At 36.4% G+C, this 16,217-nt stretch overlaps 1 protein-coding gene across 1 annotated transcript in view; it reads left to right on the forward strand.

Annotated features, from left to right (window-relative positions):
- The first annotated feature begins 1,192 nt into the window (after positions 1-1,192).
- Positions 1,193-16,217, forward strand: part of LOC134541582 (ER membrane protein complex subunit 6) — a 33,016-nt gene continuing 17,991 nt past the window's right edge. Inside the window, exon 1 of the mRNA XM_063385108.1 lies at positions 1,193-1,390. Within this exon, the coding sequence (XP_063241178.1) occupies positions 1,348-1,390 (43 nt within the window). The 5' untranslated portion in view covers positions 1,193-1,347. The remainder of the gene's footprint in view (positions 1,391-16,217) is intronic.

The raw sequence follows: 16,217 nt of genomic DNA on the forward strand, positions 1-16,217 counted from the left end.
GTGCACAGGCACCAGCAACAACGACGCATAGGACTTGTAACGAATTTAACTGCGAGCCGCGATTCACACAGGTGGACCCGGGTACTGTCGCTTTTGCAATTTTTGGCCCTGGCGAGTGCTGGATGGCTACTGACGACTCTCCCTGGCAACCAGGCCAGGGAGGGGAGGAAAACCCGCGGGAAAAACGATGGAGCGTGGGAAGGCGATGCCGGCCAGTTTTGTGAGCGGAAATATTTGACACAACCATTAATTAATGAAAGACAATTTTTATACTTATTAAAAGTTTTAGTTTCTGTTTGTTAAATGATTTACATGTGCACTAGATACCTGATGCGCATTGCCACACCCGGCCGGGCGCTTTGAGCATTTAGATGGCCGCGACTGACGTCACGCCGTTCGAGGCGCTGCACTAAGACACACGCGCGGGCGTGTTCGTAGCACTAGCACTGGCTCAGGTGTTGAGGATACATAGCGGCCTGTGCTCTCAGAGGGAGCACCGACGGCGGCGTCAAAATATTTAAAAATAAGCAGGGCTGGGAAAGGGCACTGGACCCAGGGGTCTCCCTAGCCCCACCCTTGTAGGGACCATGCTGCTTTAAAAATTATATACCTACATTAAAAATTGTAGCTTCCCTAGCCAGCGAATGTTAAATAGTAAATCATGCCATCAACCATATTTTATTTCTAAGTCCATTGATGAAAAATAGTGAAGAATTGTTTAAAAAACTCATTCAAGAAGGAAAAATATATATCCTCACTCAACATGACGACGTATTAATGCAAGTTTCCAATATCCAATTAAGCAGTAGTATTCAACTGTCCAAAGTCGTGACGAAATTTAGTTTCTTCAGTTACGTGATGTAAGTCAAACGAAGAGGACGTATTACACCATGGCCTGTTTTCACATTACAAGTCTGTAAGATTTTACGAATACGATCGTTAAAATGCATGTAGAGTGGGCGCAATGTAATGCGTAAAATAGAGCTTATGATGCATGCCCACGTTTTAAGCAAACAGATAGTTTCAAACATTTATTGTATTACCTGACAATATACTTTCAAATTTCTTCAATTTTTGGCTAAATGTTATCCCCACGCCAAAAAACAACTAGTGAAGTGGACTGACTTGTGTAGTCTTTCTATGGTCTTGCTAGTTTAGTGCTTGAGCACATATCTAGCCCGGTATATTCTCTATGGTATATTGTATGTTTTTGTTTTGAATGGAGAGGGCCTTGTTTGATAGATTACATGTTAGTTAATAATTGTTTGTGACTTGATCTTTTGAGTAAAATTCGGTTTTGCAGGAGTGTGGAATTAGTTACCAAACATATTGTATCCATAACTCGTGATGTCGACTGGAAGAGTAAGGACGAAAGTGGAAAAAACAGGTGGTAAGGAATCCTTTTGCAATTAAATAAATACAAAATAAAATATAAAAATTCAGGTTTTTTTTTTACCCTGATTTGTTTTCCATTTCAAGTGAACATTGAAAAAAATGAAAATACTTTCACTAGCAATGAAAAACAAATTAGGTTCGAAAACAGTCTTGGGCCTCGGTCATAATCTGACGTTGAAGTCCCTGTCTTTTTAAAAACAGTTTGGCTACACTGTATTCCTAAGGATCTCTGGAGAACTACAGGATCTTGGCGCAGCTAATATCAAGGAAACAGCACGGCTGCGACAATAATTGAGGCAGTCAACGTATAAGGGGCGTATGGGTCCATACGCCCTTTTTACGCAGATCGCTTTATTTGATCCGCCATTTCGTGTAGAATTCAGTGGTGCAAGTTTCATCGCAATATCTTGAAAATTGAAGTTGGTACACCTGTTTTTGTGAGGTGATGTCAGCTGGTTTTCACAGTCAGGTTTTCTTGTTTTGTGGTTATGTTATGTTTTGATAGTCCTGTGTGATGCTGCTTATTTATATTATTAATAGTTAAAATGAGTGACTCTAATGAAAGTGATGAAAGTGAAATAGTTCAAGTTAAGAAGAAAAGAACAAGAAAAATAATAAACAAACAGAAAAATAAATTTCATGAGGAAGTGAAACGTAAACGCTCTCTTGGCCTAGGCTATACAACTAGTAAAGGTAAAAGTGTTGATTCTAAAGTTCATTCTGTCATTGAAAACTGTTGTAGTAGTAAATGCTATCAAAATGTGTCATTTGAAAACCAGGTTGAAGTATTCGATGCTTTTTATTGCGGCCAATCAAAAAGCCTTCAAGATGCTTATTTGGCTCGGTGTATGGAAAAGTCGGAAGGCCCTAAAAGAAAGACTGTAAACTTAAAAAGACCAAGAGAAAATTTATGGAACTACAGGGTGTCTACTGACCGGGAAATTCGGGAAATTCGGGAATTGTACATGAGTTTCACAACCCGGGAAAAAAACGGGAATTGTACATGATTTTTGCTTAGTGTACGGGAATTTTTTTTCTTTGCTCGTGCAATTTTCAAAGTGTTTTCACTTTTAAATATATCTCAATACAGAAGCCTTCGCACAGACCAATAAGATTTATGTCAGTTGCTTGATCAGAAGTCCAAGAACGGACTGATAATTTTAGCTAAAACATACTAGAGACTCGTAATTGCTTTAGCTTCTAATGCACGTCAATCCGTACTTCGGTCCAGAGATGTGAGGGGAATATTAAGAAGAATTTGCTGGCGACACTGTATTTTCTCTCGCTCTGTTTTTCATTTCGTCAGTAGTTTCAACGTCTCTAGTAATTCACTTTGTTGTTTACCTACCTAATCAGGGCTTACTGCGTAATAATTTACTTTTTTTTCTCTTTAAGGATGCCTTAGTTTTATGTTGCGTGTGTTTACCTAATCAGTGCTTACTACGTAATAATTTACGTTTTTTTCTCTTTAAGGATGCCTTAGTTTTATGTTGCGTGTGTTGTTTACCTAATCAGTGCTTACTGCGTAATATTGTACGTTTTTTATTCTTTGAGGATGCCTTAGTTTTATATTGCGTGTTTTTTGAAGCGGATTTGAAACGTGAGTACCATCATTATTATTTATTGATCTCGTTTACACCCGCTCCTTGAGTAACGTTGTTCAATTTCTGCTGTTTTTAAGTAACGACGTCTGTTATTTACAGCATAATTTGAAGTAGCGCCCTTTTGTCTTCTTTCATTTATGTGAAATTTTATTGTATCCGTTTAATGGCAATGTTATTCGCGTAAGATTAATTCAATGCAACGAATTAATAGTGTGATGAAAAACAAACGCTATTTTGCTTTCCTTAATAACTTTTCGCGTCTTTCAGAGTTTATGGTCTTAAGCATATTTCAGATATATTTCTATAGTTTGCATTATGTAGAAATATCTCCGATGACCGAGTTTTCAGCCACTGTTTGTATTACATTTGGCATGTCAGCAGCTGCTCTGGTGAGCAAAGCCAGAATCTTCCAGGGCTAGTTTAACTTCAGTCATTAGGATTCTCTAGTGGCTAGTTACAAACAAATTGTTCTAGTAAACAACAGTCGGGAATTACGTTAACTGATTAAATAATCTAAATAATAATATAAAGTGTTTAGTTTATGCTTTGTTAAAGCATACTGGAGGTTAAATGTATTTCCTCCATTATAACATACGCGATAGTATCTTGATTAAAATGGTGTTAGGCAAGCATGATTGGAAAACAAATTATTTTCATTGACTAACACACTTATGGAAAAAAAATATATTTGACTAGCGCTCTGTTTTTCACTAACCAATTATGAAATTACTATAGGGGCGGGTGTAGCTACTTTAAATATTAGTGTCTTACAAAGTATTATATGGCCTGTATAAATTCTTATATCCTATTTTACTTGCATTTATAAATACTCCTAATGTTAACTGTCTTCAAAATTTACCCTTTTTTCATTTTTATGTTTTTGTAGATACGTGATTCCTTTATACTTGCCTCAATGGCTAGGCGTATTCGAGGAAGAAATTCATTTCAACCACAATGGAAGGAAGAATTTCCATGGCTGCAAGAAGTCGATGGAAGCAATCATTCTGCCAGGTGTTCAGTCTGTAGAACTATTTTCTCGGTTGAGTCCATGGGAAGAACAGCTGTTGTCAGTCACTCAAGTGGTAACAAACACAAACTTAGATTAAGTAGCTCTGAGAAGTCCACCTCTCTTGACACGTGGACTACAAAAGCCGGTTCAGTTCATGTGGCAACTGCAGTAGCAAATGCTGTAGCTGAAGCTTCCTCTGTGTCTTCACTATCGAAGCTCCCTTCATTAGGTTTGGGCTCTACTGTTGCTAGCAGTTGTGAAGTTTCACAGGTAGGGCACCAAGTAAAACAGCATACTGTATCAACCAACCGTGGTTTAAGTAGTTATCTTAAAAGAGATGAAGTCACACGTGCTGAAACATTGTGGTGCCTCCAAACAGTCATGAACCACGATTCCCTCAGAGGAGCTGCTAGTAGTGTTAGCCTCTTCAAAAGAATGTTTCCGGACGATTATATTGCTAACAGCATGCAACTTCAAAAAGATAAGATTTCCTATGTTATAGTATATGGTCTATCTCCTTACTTCCATAGTGAACTTAAAACTCGCATTAACAGTTGTGACTTTTTTAGCTTGGGTTTTGACGAAAGCATGAATAAAGTAGCACAAAAGCAACAAATGGATTTGTCTGCAAGATTCTGGGACATTTCACAAAACAGAGTATGTTCTCGTTATGTAACATCAGTGTTCCTGCATCACACCACTGCTGAAGATCTTCTTAAAGCTATAAAAGCAGGCCTAGAAGATTTGGATTTTTTGAAGATCATTCAATTGTCGATGGATGGTCCTAATGTAAATTTCAAATTATTGAAACTTTTGGCTGAAGATACCCGATCTTTTCCAGATGCTCCACAATTTCTTGACATTGGATCTTGTGGACTGCACACTGTTCATAATGCATTTAAGACTGGTATCAAGAAGACTTGTTGGGACATAATGGAGTTCTTCAGAGCTTTATACTATTTGTTCAAAGAGGCTCCGGGTCGACGAGGCGACTATACACAGGCCTCTGGATCTAATGTGTTTCCTCTGAAGGTATGCTCAATCCGCTGGGTTGAGAATGGAAGAGTAGCAAAAAGAGCTAGGGAAATGTTGCCACATGTTGACAAATACATAAGTTCAGTTAAAGGCACAGCCAAGGAACCAACATGCCGTAGTTTTTCAACAGTTTCAAAGGCAATTAAAGATAATCTTCTTACAGCTAAAATAGCTTTTTTTGAGGGACTGGCTGAAAATGTGGAGGAATTCTTAAAGGAATTCCAATGTGATGCTCCAATGGCACCATTCCTCTATGATGCTTTAACAGTTTTAGTGAAGCATGCTATGACGAAAATTGTCAAGAAGAATGTTCTTGAGAGTACTTCTCTTCAAAAAATAGACGTTTTGAAGCAAAATGAGAGCAATTCATTTATCTGTCTTAAAGACATTAAAAATGTTGACCTTGGTTATGGGACAAGGTTAGCTTTGGGAAAGTGCAAGAACGTCTCCGAAAAAGATATTTTACTCTTTCGTAAAGATTGTCGCACTGCTCTACAGCATTTTGTAGTAAAACTAATGCAAAAGTCTCCTCTGAAATATCCTTTGACCAAAGCATTAAATTGTCTGAACCCGTGCCACATGTCTACAAATGCTGATGCTTGCAAACAACTTACATCTGCTCTTGAAATTGTTCTTAAAGCAAATCTTTTTTCTGCTACCACAATAGAAAGGGCTGACCGTGAGTACAAGGTTCTGTGTTCACAACCACTTGTAATGGAAGATCTGAAGACATATTCACGATCCGAGACTCGACTGGACGCGTTCTGGATGAAGTTGATAGATGGTAAAAAGGAGTATGAAAACCTCGTTCCAGTAGTTAAACTTCTCCTAACCGTATCACATGGGAATGCACCCTTAGAGCGTGGATTTTCTGTAAATAAAGAGATTTTAGTAGAAAATATGAAAGAAACGTCTGTCATTGCACAGCGTCGTATTTATGACCATGTAACCTATGAGGGTGGATTGATGAAACTTGACATTACAAAACCCATGATTCTTTCAGTAAGAAATGCGCATTGCAGGTATACAGAAGCACTCAATGAACAACGACAAGCGAACGCAGATGCTATGAAACTTTCGGAGGCAAATAAACGTGCTGCTGCTGAGCTTCGAGAGCTTAAGGAGAAGAAAAGGAAGTTGATTGAGGATGCTGAACGAGAAGTGTCCATCATCAACGAACGTGTTAAGGAGCTGCAGAAATAAGTACCATAACTTACTTAGAATTGAAATCGAGTTTTCGGACTATTGTGGACCTGTGAAATAATTTAGTCATTTACAAAAAATTGAAGGCTAGAATTTAACTTTTCATAAAAATTGTATTTTTGTGTTATCAATGGTGTAATGTATAAAATATTACAAGGTCACTTATGTTTTTATCATAATTTGTTTTGAAAATAGTGTCGTGTAGTGTGTTTATATTGTTTGTATAAATGTCACAGTGTTGAGGCAGAAGTGTTATAAGGTATACAGCTGAACTTTATCAGGATACGTTACTAAAAGGGTTGTTACCACGGACAGGTTTTCAAATAAACCTTTTAAGACCAAGTGTTCAGGCATGTGTATGTATGCTTGCATATGTTTGTAAATTTTGTTTAATCATCTTTATTTTTGTAAATCTTCTGAATATCTTTGCAAATTAAATTTTTGAAACTTAGAAATTACTATAATTTAGTTTCTGTTATGTTAGTAAAGTGCAAAACTTTTGTACAGGAATTTTCTCAGAAGTGTACAGGAATGTACAGAAATTGTACAGGAATTTTGCTAGCTCAGTTTGGTAGACACCCTGAACTATGTAATTTATGTCGGTGGAAGTAAGCTATCCGTTTGTAGAAAGTTTATACTAAATTTATTTCAAATTTCAGAGAAACGATTGCGTATTGTACAGGGCAAACTTCTGTCTAATGATTCTTTCGAAGAAAAGCGAGGTACTCATGATAATAGACCACGTAATACTCCTGATGATGTTATTTCGCTAATGGGTGATCATCTTAAATCGATTCCACATGATGAAAGTCATTATTGTAAAGCTAAAACAAACTTGTTATACTTGGACAACTGTATGCTCAACATTAAAACATTATATGAAATGTTCAAGGACTACTACAAAAATCAAACTAATAAGGATCTAAAAATGTCGTATAAGACCTACTACTTATGAATATTTTAAAACTAAATTTTCCTATGCTGCCCGAAAACCAAAAACTGATGTTTGCGATTTTTGTGAAGAATGCAAAAACAAGTTAAAAAGTAATCCAAATGATCCTTGCCAACCCATGTATGAACTACATAGAAGGAAGGCATTAAAGAGGAAGGAAATCCGTAATGATTACATTGCTAAAAGCCAGCAAGAAAACTCAACAACACTCACTCTTGAGTTTGATTACTCCCAGAACCATCCAATCCCAAAGTTGAACGTTAACAACCAGTTCTATAAAAGGATGTTCTGGCTTTATTGCTTCAATATTCATGTGTTTAATGATGATTCAAGCTATTGTTACGCATTCACTGAATGTGATGGTGTTAAAAATCCTAATTCAGTTATTTGTTTCTTGTATGACTGTTTAAAAAAGCAAATTGAAAAGTTCCCTGATATTTCTACAGTTGTTTTACTTTCTGATGCCACAGGTGGCCAAAATAGAAATTTTCTAATGTGTAAGTTCACTTCTTGGTTTGCAAGGACATTTAAAAAAAATGTAATGCAACTTTTCCCTGTTAGAGGACACAGTTTCTCGCAATGCGATAGAAACTTTGGTTTGATCAGGAACAAAATAAAAAATAATGAAGTGATTGGAAATCCGAAGCCTTATTTAACAGCAATGTCAGAGTGCAGAACAAACCCTTCACCCTTTGAAGTCCTTATGGATCCAGAACTTCTGCAAGACTGGGAACCTTTTTTAAATAATTTATTTCTGAAGAAACCTGTCTCAAGAAATAAAATCAAATTTACTCTCATGAAATATGTCATAATCAAATCATTACAAAATGGTGCTCTGCTGTGTTCAAAAACTTTTTCTGGACAGTTTGAAGTGTTCAGTTATTGGCTGCCTATTCATCAGATTGGAGATTTTCGCAACGTTACGACTCAAAGGTGTCCTTACCCACAAGTAAACCAACTTAAAGTTAATGATGTTAAATGTTTATTCCGTTTTTTACAGGAAGAGGATGTGGACTTTATTGAAACAATTATTTCTCAAAATGGATAAAGTAAGAAAGCATAATGACAAACAAACGAACTGAGTTAACGTAGAATATAAACTGTTTTCTTTGATTTATTCTTGACAGATATGAACAATTTTCCAACTTTTAAATTTTTCCCTTTTTTATATGTCAATTTTTATTATTATAACAAATAAATATGGTTTGATCTCTTTACTATGCCTTTTTTACTAACCTTTTTATATAAAAAAGGTGTTCTGGCTAAAAAGGGCGTATAACATGGCAAACATTTTTTATTTATTAAAAAAAACACATTCGTTTGATTTGTTTTAAACTCATTGACTGTGTTTTCATATAGATCTAGTATCTATATTAAATTTAAATTACAGGAATAATGATTACTATGACAACAGGAGAAAGCAATGAAATATTCTTTTTGTGTTTTCTCAAAACATCATTTTTGCTTATACGCCCGTTTTACGTAGACCGCCTCAATTAGGGCAAACTCTGTGATTGAGTAGGGCTATTCGGTAAATATCTTACGTCACGGCTTTTCTGCAAAGTTAAAATAAAATTACGAAAATACCATTTTACAAAACTAGATACGTTCCTGTATTTACCCAGAAAACAGCATTAATAAATATTTAATAATTCATGAGAAATTACACTTTCAACTTGCATTAAGTACAATACCTGAGCATAGATGTTGCCACTGCCGTTTATTGTTTACCCATACAGATTTCTGTATTTTTTTTGGAGAACTTTAGTCAATGGAGGTATTGCTATATAATAAAAGTTAATATGACAGTGTATTGCAGTTGTAGAGAAATATTGTTTATATCTTCTGTTAGTTGGTTGCTTGTCCAAGTGTTTTTGAAATAAGAAAGTTTTTTTTTTACATTTCATTTAAAGTTGTTTTTTGAATCGCGTAGTAAAACACCATTCATAGGCTACGTTAGTGACATAAAAATACTTAAAAGTATAATGGATGGTTGTTTGGGTTAGTACTTATAGCTACATTAAAAATACTGTGAAACATGTGAATGGTCAGTTATTTCAGGAAAGCCACATCTTAAATTAGTAATTTCTAAGCAACCTTAATAAATATTTATAGTTTTTTTTTTTACTGTAGCTGTGCTAACCCAACCAACCGTCCGCAATGTTTGAAAATATTTTTAATGTAGCTAACCTTGACCATTCACAATATTTGAATGAAGTTCATCAAAACAAACACACAAACCAACATGGATAAACAATAAATTGCAGCGGCAGCAGCAGTGAACAGGTGTTGAAAAGTGAGATAAAAACCGTGATTTCTCAGAATCTATTAAGAATTTATTAATGCTGTTTTCAAGGTAAATACAAGAACTTCTCTAGTGTTGCAAAATGTTATTATTGTAACTTTATTTTTACTTTGCGGAAAAGCTGTAACTAAGATATGTACCGACTATTCTAGAAAGCAATACAATACCATTTTTCATTATGTCACCAAGATGGCGTTGCTTATGTCATTTGTACCCCTACTTTCTTCCAGGACAAGCGTGGAAATATGGGGGTTTTGGGCGGGGAACATTGTATTCCCTATTTTTCGCTTTTTGTTTTCTTATAATTATTGTTTTCCAGTTTCGTTAACCAGAATATAACATTCACCCTCTTAGCTGTGTTCTATATTAGGATACCAATTACACATATCCTTAAAATTGTGGATTTTTTTTAATAACTAAATACTGGTATTGCATTTTGATAATATATTTGCATTTTTAACATAATTAAATACTGGTATTGCCATTGTTATCATGTATTTCACATTTTTTGATGTAATTAAATACTCGTATCTTGAAATAGAGTAGACCGGTTGGGACTCTACTCTGTGCCGGAAATTAGGCATTTCGTCACCTTTTTTTAATTTTTCTATAATTTTAAAAATTTTTGGGATTTCTTATTTTTTTAATTTATCTGGTTGTTAAGGGGGTAATTTACTTTTGTTAGGCCGGTGTACACCACATATTTAAACTTTGTGCCAGTGGACCGAAGCCCCTTCCCAGGGGGCCAATCTGATATTTTGCTGTCTAATGTGGACATGGTCAGCCCGGTTGAAATTTCTCTCGCCTGCAGTCACGTCCCGAGTTTGTAATATTATTTCTCTTCATGACCAAAATTGCATAGAGCAGCTCCTGGGCTGCAAGCTGCTACCTTGTAGAGGCCTGCTGAGAATAGCATGTCTCGTCACGAATGGGGCTCCAGTGGAGCTGTGTTCCCAACATCTAGCGGAGGAAAAAGTAACCGCGGGCCTGGTCGCCAGCGTGCAGAGCTCACCCTCGTGACACCTGGTGGCAAGTCAGCTCACTGCCTCAGTTAGTTCCCCTTTACGCCGCTAGAGAGCAGCGCCACGGCGCCCTTAAGCCCTATGCTTCCTTCTCGTGGCCTGTTGAAGTCGATTCTTTGTAGCTTACTGTTACCGCCGGTAGAGAGCGCGCATGTCGTGTTGTTGTCACGCCCGCCTCGGGCACCTCCGCATGTTTTCAGCCCTGAGCCGAACCTGCCCCCCCCCCCCCCCCCCCCTTTTTTTTTTAGGGCTGAGCGCCCAATTTAATTAGAAGCTTTGACCGCCATCGCCGCTCTAGTTATCCGACCTCGGCTACTGACCACGTCTTCTTGGCGTCCTCTGTGCTAAGAGGTTTTTCGCGGCAACGGAGAATTCGTGCGCACAAGAATGTAGTCAGTTTGCTTTAGGGATGTGATCCCAGTGGTACAGTAGCCAGTGAGATGTAGTATTTAGAAGAAGTCATGTTTAGTTAATTATTTTTTATTTTTTTTACTTTCCTAAAAATTTTAGTTTCTTCCGCGCATCTGCGAATTCTCGGTACGCGCCATCCTGATGTCGGGGCGAGACACCTCGCGAGCCCTGATTTCACACCCTGTTTGGTGAGTAATCCAGCCTTTTTTTTTTCTTTCCCAAATTCCCGTTTGTTGGTCTTTCGCGCCGACTGTATATGACTGTCTGGACGCAGGTCTAATTTGTTTTGAATTTGGGCTGTGTTTCAGACAGGGTCAAAGTTTCCGGGGAGAGAAATTGCTCCCCGCATGATCTTCGGGACCTGCTGCTGATTTCCCCCTTTAGAAGAGTTTTCCTCTCGGTCCGACGTCACCCTGGGAAGACCCGGGTGATATAAGCTATATATATATATATATTCCACTTGCATCGAATCAACTACATTAACTCACAAGATACCAGCGAGCAAGGCTGTAAGAAAGTAATCTTCAGGGACATGTAAAGTCAAGGAAACTCCTGTATATGTAATCGTTGGGACATTAAAATTTGGTGCAATTTTTTTAAATTTTTGTTTATGTAATCATTTATTTGTTAAGGTGTAATATGTATTGTTTTAAATAATCCCAGGGAGCCCCCTTAAATTTGTTACTTACTAAGATCTTTATTGTCATGTTGAAAGAATGTGAAAACAAAATCTCTTAATAATAAACCAGGAAAACCTATAGACCAAGCTACCGATATAGTGTATTTATTTATCAAATACCTTCTTCATTTTCTCGATCCACGAACTCCCCAAGTTACTAGTGTGCAGGGAGTGTAAATTTTGTCTTGTGCACCACCTCGTGCCCCCTCTGGTAATTAATTTTAATTTTCTTTGTATTTTGCCCAGCAGTTTCCAAGGACTTTTATTAAAATAAAATAATTTTATTTTGAGGCACGAGGGGTGTTACAACTCTACTACACAATACCAAGAAAAAATTTGTCTATATTTTTCACACATTAAACTGTATAATTACCAATATAGCCAAGTTGAGTACACTGATGTACTCTACATCACAATACCAAGAAAAAAAATTTGTCCACATTTTACATACATTTAATGATTCAAATACCGGTATCACCAAATGGAGTACACAGAGTGGAACTAAATTATTTTCTCTTATTTGCCTATACTTATGGAATTATTCACTTCCCCTACAATTCCCCCCCCCCCCCCCCCCTGAATATAGCTTTCTCAATCACTGGTATCACATTCTAGACAAGACCCCAATATCTCCTAGAAAACAGTCTTGGCTACACTATTAAAGCACAATACAAATTTATGTTACTCATTTAAACTTCTTTTATCTGTGAAGTTCTTGAAATATGGGATGATGGCTTCACAGAATGATATAGAAATAAAACAAAGAACTCTTTTAATCCATTTTAGCTGACCATTGTCTCAATACCACAATATTTGTTATGTAGCATACCTAATCTAACTACGTGTTAAAATGATAAACTACTGGTAAGTAAACTACTTGAAGTATCACAACACCCTCATAGGAAATTATTGAATAACATGTTGGGAATTAAAAACAGAAAAAATCATTTTGGGATTTTTTATATAGGCATAAATATAAATATATATATATATATATATATATATATATATATATATAATACATATACCTACATATATATCAAACTGTTCTTTCAGATGAATGCAATAAATTAAGTATTGATTTCATTTATCAAATGATATAACAATTTAAATGTGTTACTTTATAACTTGTCTAATTTCAACACAGAGTACAAACTTGTTCAGAGAAAAACTTATAAACTGTAAATGTACTTGTCAAAAAATGTAGCCTATATATTTAAATATTCATACTTGTGCTAGGTTATATTATTGTTGTTTCAAAACACAGCAACAAAAAGCAGCCATGATGCATCTCTAAAAAAATTATGCCTCTTGCCAATTATGTATGTACATGTTCACAATTAAGGGTAATTTCCATTGTCAACTATAGGTAGGTAATGAGACACACTTAAAAATACCATTTTCAGAGATTTTTTTTTTTCCAGAAGAGCACCTACTGTAGAAAATTATTTAATTGTAAAAAAAAATTTAAATTTAGGGCCAATAGGTGAAACCTTATGCCATTAAAATATTTTGTTTTTATCATAATTTCAAGGATCATTTTGACGTAACTGTCAACTTGTGTACCAATCTTTTCATCACTATGGTGCTTGTAGAATGTGAAGCTTGTTACAGCATTTAAATTGCTTCCAGTTGTTGAATTTATGTATATGTATTGACAAATATATTAAAATTATAACATTTAATGAATGGGTTGACAAATATATACATTTGGTTAAAATAAACAATCCCAGACTTTTAGATATTAGTGCTTAGAGTTATGAAAGACCGGTAAGGAAAATTTTCAGATGTTCCAGTATCTTTAACATAGTTGTATAATTGTCACGCTGTAAACATCACTAAGAATTTGGAGAACTGGAGATTTGACGTTAGCTGGCCGAAGGTGACGTGTTACATGGTACCGGGTGCCTTAGCCGTCCTGGGTCCTCGAGGAAGAAAGCTAGGATGCTGTAGTCATGTCCGCACCCGGCTCTTGGACCCTGTCTGACAGGGAGTGGCTCCTAGCGCTCAGCAAGGTAGCCCATCATGATGCGAAGTTCGCGAACACGCGCAGTTGTCGAAGACGTTTCCATAATTTAAAATAATTATTAAATTAGCAAAGTATAACTATTTCTACTAGGCACGCAGACTGACTAACTACTGGTTAGGATAGAGATTAGGGACAACATCCCTTGACTAGCCGACTACATTGTCGTACGATGACCGACTGAAGTCTTGCTGTATGCTGGCCAGTGATCCGAAGTGGTCAGTGTACTAGCGCTGCGCGGAGTCCCTGCATGGCGGTAGCGACTCGTTATTAAAAACAGGCGATGGCTTTTGAAAGAAACGGAGGGACTTCGGTTTCCGGACCGAAAGGTTCCAAAATTTCCGAGGGGTTGTTCGAGAAATACTGACTTCGATATCTCAAAGTTGGTGTTAGTGGCCAATCGCAGCGAGACCTACTGAGGATGCTCCGAAACAAGGAGAGATAGACTCGTTCATCTCTCACACGAGACAACTTCGAAAGTATGGAGCTTATGGAGGGGACTAGTGCAGCGCTCTGTTGGCTTGGAAATGAATTATGGGCCACTGCTAGTTGCGTGAGGTGCCAGGGGGCAGACGTTTAGCAGACGTTCAAACACCCAGGGGAAATAACTCTCAAATCCGCCACGAGAGGAGGGAGGCGGTACATTTGAAGACTGATGGGGGTCAGTCCATATCAAGTGGTCCAGCTCTGGTTGCTCGACTATTTTTAAAAAAATTCATAATTTGAGCCTTGTTAACATTATGTATTGACAGTTTAAAACTGACACAGTTAATTTTTTATTCTCACTAGTTTGATTATGGCAGCCATTTTTTTGTCATGGGGTGCGACAATTTTTACATTTACAAGGGTTCAGCTACATTGCTATATCTTGGCTCTGGTAGGCCATATCATGATGAAACAAAATCTGAGGGGTTAAGCACATTTTAAGCTACAATTCTGATGACAAACCATTTTTTTAACATCACTCAATCTTGCCAACTTTAAAGGTTGAACTTGTGCCTTAGAATTGCAAAAATTTGCATTTTCATAAATTTTTTTAAGAGTGAAGGCAGTATCTGTTGGGCTTCAAAATATTTATGGATGTGCTTATGTAATAGTAGAGTAAATACAAATTATTTGGAGTGTGAGACTTCAATACTTTTTTTTTTACAATTTTGTAAAAACCAGTTTTTTCAGATTTTTGCTTACTTTACGGCTTAATATCTCTGGTGGGCAGTTATCTAAAAATCTTAAATTTACACACAATTAAGTACTCCATGGTACATAACTCCTGTAAAAATTTAGACTTTGAGATTCAACTGGTTCGGTAGTTACAGCCTTGCCAAACTTGTGTAAAATTGCATTTTTTTTTGCAACAATGAAACTATAATAAATTCTAATTATATTTTTAAAAATCTTGATACCCTAAAATTGGCATTTACTATGCAATTGAAAAGAGTTCTCCGACTAAGAACATTAAAAAAATATGCCTGAGATGTTTACCACTGTTTGGAGTGTGCAGGTCTTAACAGGCACGGACTTGCTTAGGAATTGAAGAAAATCTGTGTGTTTAGTTTAGAACAGCAACAGCTAATATTTACCAGAGTTTCTAGTGATGTTAAGTCTGTATGTAAGTACCATGAGATTAAGTATCTTATTAAATATCACCATATATTTGGCCGGTATTGCAGTGATCCTTTACAAATACATAAAAAGGCAATCACAAAAGGACTTGGGAAATACGTCCTGAACACATGTATAAAAAAACAAACTACAATTTACTGCTTGTCCCTGGTAAGTCCTTGTGTCCTACATGCTACAAAAAAATATTTGTGACAGCAAATGATGGAACAGGGGACACATGTGATTCAGACTTTATTACAGAGATTGAAAAGTTGGGAAAAGTAGACAATGTATGTACTCAATTAGGGGTTTCGCCAGCATCTAAAATAAGGAAATTGGGTTTAGATAAAAGACCACAAGCAATAGCTGACAAGATCAGTAAAGTTTCAAATGTTTTGAAAAGAAATCTTGAGGAATCTTTTGATGAAGTGATGTAAAACAGAGAAGCAAGTGAAGAGTCTGTAGAAGAGTTTGACGAATTAATCAAGAAACTGAAGGATAAATGTGCTGTTGCAGGAAAAGAAATGAAAGTGAAAATAATTAGTTTACTTCCAAATTCATGGAGTCGACTAAGAATAGCTCAAGAGTTCAATGTATCTGATCGTTTGATAAAACTGACAAGAGACCTAGTGAAAGATCAGGGCATTCTACCAGAGTTGGGAAAGAAAAAGGGTTTTGGCATTCAATCAGAGGTGGTTACTACAGTCCGTGAATTCTATGAAAGTGATGAATACAGTCGTCTTTGTCCCGGAAAAAAAGACTGTTTATCTGTAAAAATAAATAACATGAAATGTCAAAAGCAGAAGAGGCTGGTGCTTTGCAATTTGAATGAATTGTTTGTGGAATTTAAATCTAAACATCCAGACTGTAGAATTGGAAGATCAAAATTCATTGAACTCAGACCTAAGTGGTGTGTCACAGCCGGATCATCGGGAACACACAATGTTTGTGTTTGTACTTATCATCAGAATGTT

The sequence above is a fragment of the Bacillus rossius genome (genome assembly GCF_032445375.1).
Source record: "Bacillus rossius redtenbacheri isolate Brsri chromosome 4 unlocalized genomic scaffold, Brsri_v3 Brsri_v3_scf4_1, whole genome shotgun sequence".
NCBI lineage: Eukaryota > Metazoa > Arthropoda > Insecta > Phasmatodea > Bacillidae > Bacillus > Bacillus rossius.